This window comes from Tupaia chinensis, unplaced genomic scaffold, assembly GCF_000334495.1.
Source record: "Tupaia chinensis unplaced genomic scaffold, TupChi_1.0 Scaffold000678_1, whole genome shotgun sequence".
Lineage (NCBI taxonomy): Eukaryota > Metazoa > Chordata > Mammalia > Scandentia > Tupaiidae > Tupaia > Tupaia belangeri.
Window position 1 is genome coordinate 1,270,711 of NW_006160202.1, and position 1,946 is coordinate 1,272,656.

The 1,946-nt window shown below is 51.7% G+C and overlaps 1 protein-coding gene across 5 annotated transcripts in view; it reads right to left on the reverse strand.

Moving 5' to 3' along the window:
- GABBR1 (gamma-aminobutyric acid type B receptor subunit 1) overlaps positions 1-1,946 on the reverse strand; it is a 36,395-nt gene that overhangs the window by 27,168 nt on the left and 7,281 nt on the right. For 4 of the 5 annotated variants that reach the window (XM_027776529.1, XM_027776528.1, XM_027776525.1 and 1 more), the window contains 2 exons: positions 977-1,111; positions 400-570 (listed from right to left, as the gene is read on the reverse strand). In XM_027776529.1, coding sequence (XP_027632330.1) covers positions 400-570; positions 977-1,111 — 306 coding nt within the window. Of the gene's footprint in view, positions 1-399; positions 571-976; positions 1,112-1,223; positions 1,932-1,946 lie in introns of those variants that run through there. The other variant, XM_027776526.1, reaches the window with a different exon arrangement.

The following is a 1,946-nucleotide window of genomic DNA, read 5'->3' on the forward strand; positions in this document are numbered from 1 at the left end:
CCCCACGGGGGATGGCCATGCCACAATCCCTTCTCCTCCATTCTCCTCTCGGGATCTTGGGCACGCACGCACACGCACCTGGTATGAGTTTAAGTCACCAGGTCTGGGACTTGAACCGCAGTCGACTACATGGGAGTTCAGTGACATAGCCATTATGCTAACTGCTGGTCCCAAGAGCAAAAAAAAATTTTAAATCAAAAAAATAAAGATAGAGGACCCCAAAACTTAACTAGTTCAGTTCCCTGGCTACGGAAAGAGCAAGCACTTAATCCACTTAGAACACGCTCTCTTTTGGTAAAGAATCAAGATCTCCCTGCCCCCAAATAAATCCTGAACCACATCCCTCTCTACAGGAGTTTGAGTGAGGCCCCCTGTACCCTTTACCCAGTCCCTCCTCACCGAAGTGAAGACCTCAGTGGTCTGCTGGATGGTGGCAATCTTCTTCCAGCCCCACTTTTCAAAGAGTTTCACACGAGTAGGGTTGTGGAGCGTGGCCGATGGATGCGTTCGGAAGAATGTGGGAAAACGCTGCCGGTTTGACAAGGCTGGCGAGCTGGAGCCATAGGAAAGCTAAGCGGGCAGGGATAAAGCGTCAGGGTATTCCAGTGTGGACTCCACTAAAGGCTGAGTGTTCTTTAGCCTTCTCCCTGCCTCTGGGCCCCTCTGTTCCACTCTCTCCAAACCTCCTCCACCTCTGCCCTAGGAAAAGAGATTCTCAAAGGCCCAAACACCCCCTCGCAATCAAGAGGCTCTTTCACTGATCTAACTTGAATTCCTTCTGATGAAGAACGAGGTCAGCTGCAGCACTGTCGGGCCACTGTTGCTAGGATGCCACTAGCTCAAGTCTGCAGAGGACTCAATCTGGAAGCAGGTCCTCCACAGTCCTCTCGGATGCAAACCCACACTCGCCTCCTCCCACCTTTAGTACCGCTCAAGAGGGTACTACCCCACCTTCTGACTCCACAGCCCTGCTTACCACAATGAGGTTCCACATCCTGGCAGCCTCGGCCACGAGCGTGGAGACGGAGCTGCAGCCAGGCATGAGGATGATCTTGATAGGGTCGTTGTAGAGCAGCTCGTAAAGGTACTTGGTGGCTTGGCCAGGGTCACACTGAACGAGGAGGGAGGGGATGAGGGCAGGCTCTCCTAGAGCCCCTTCCCGCCCTGTACCTTCCACTCGTTTAGCTTTCTCAGACAACCTAGCTCCCCCTTCCATTACTCACCTGCATCATTATTACCATTTTCTTCTTCTTCCTGACATCTCTTCCTGTCAAGTTTCTTATTTCTCTTCCTTCGTTAAATTCCCTTCTCTGTTTTCCATCTGGTGTCTTATCCATATCCTCTCCTGCACACCCTCCCCTCGGCATTAATGCGCACACTGCCTTAACTCCTGGCAGCTCATCCTCAGACAACCCTAAGCCCACCTTCCCTCTGTCACCCTTGTCCCTTACCCCATGGTTCTATGCTCCAAACAGCCACGGGTAGAAAAGAGTCTACAGGAATATGGATAACTCTCTCCGTGTCCCCAGACAGCTTCCTCAAAGCCATATTATGAAAATTCCTCCCTCACCTCCCTGTCTCCATTTCCTGCACCTCCCCCCCTTTTTCAGGATTTCTGCTAAGTAAATGAGAGAGGGAACAGGAACAAGACCACTAGGCATGTGCTCAGTGATCCATCCCCTCCTGCTGGGTCCTGACATTTGACAGGTCCATTAGAAAAAGGCACTCAGGGAGAGAAGAGGGGGGAAATCTAGGATCGGGAAAGAACAGAGGAAGAATAAACAGGAGACTCAAGAAACCAGACCATTTTAGGGGTGCCTGAAAGGAAGGCACAGAGCCGGGGAAAGTAAACAATGCAGAAAGCTAAAAAGGCAAGGAAGGATGGGAAGGGAAAGGGAGGGAGGAAGAGCCAGCCATGGGTCTCCCACTGCCTGTTCCCCTCCTGC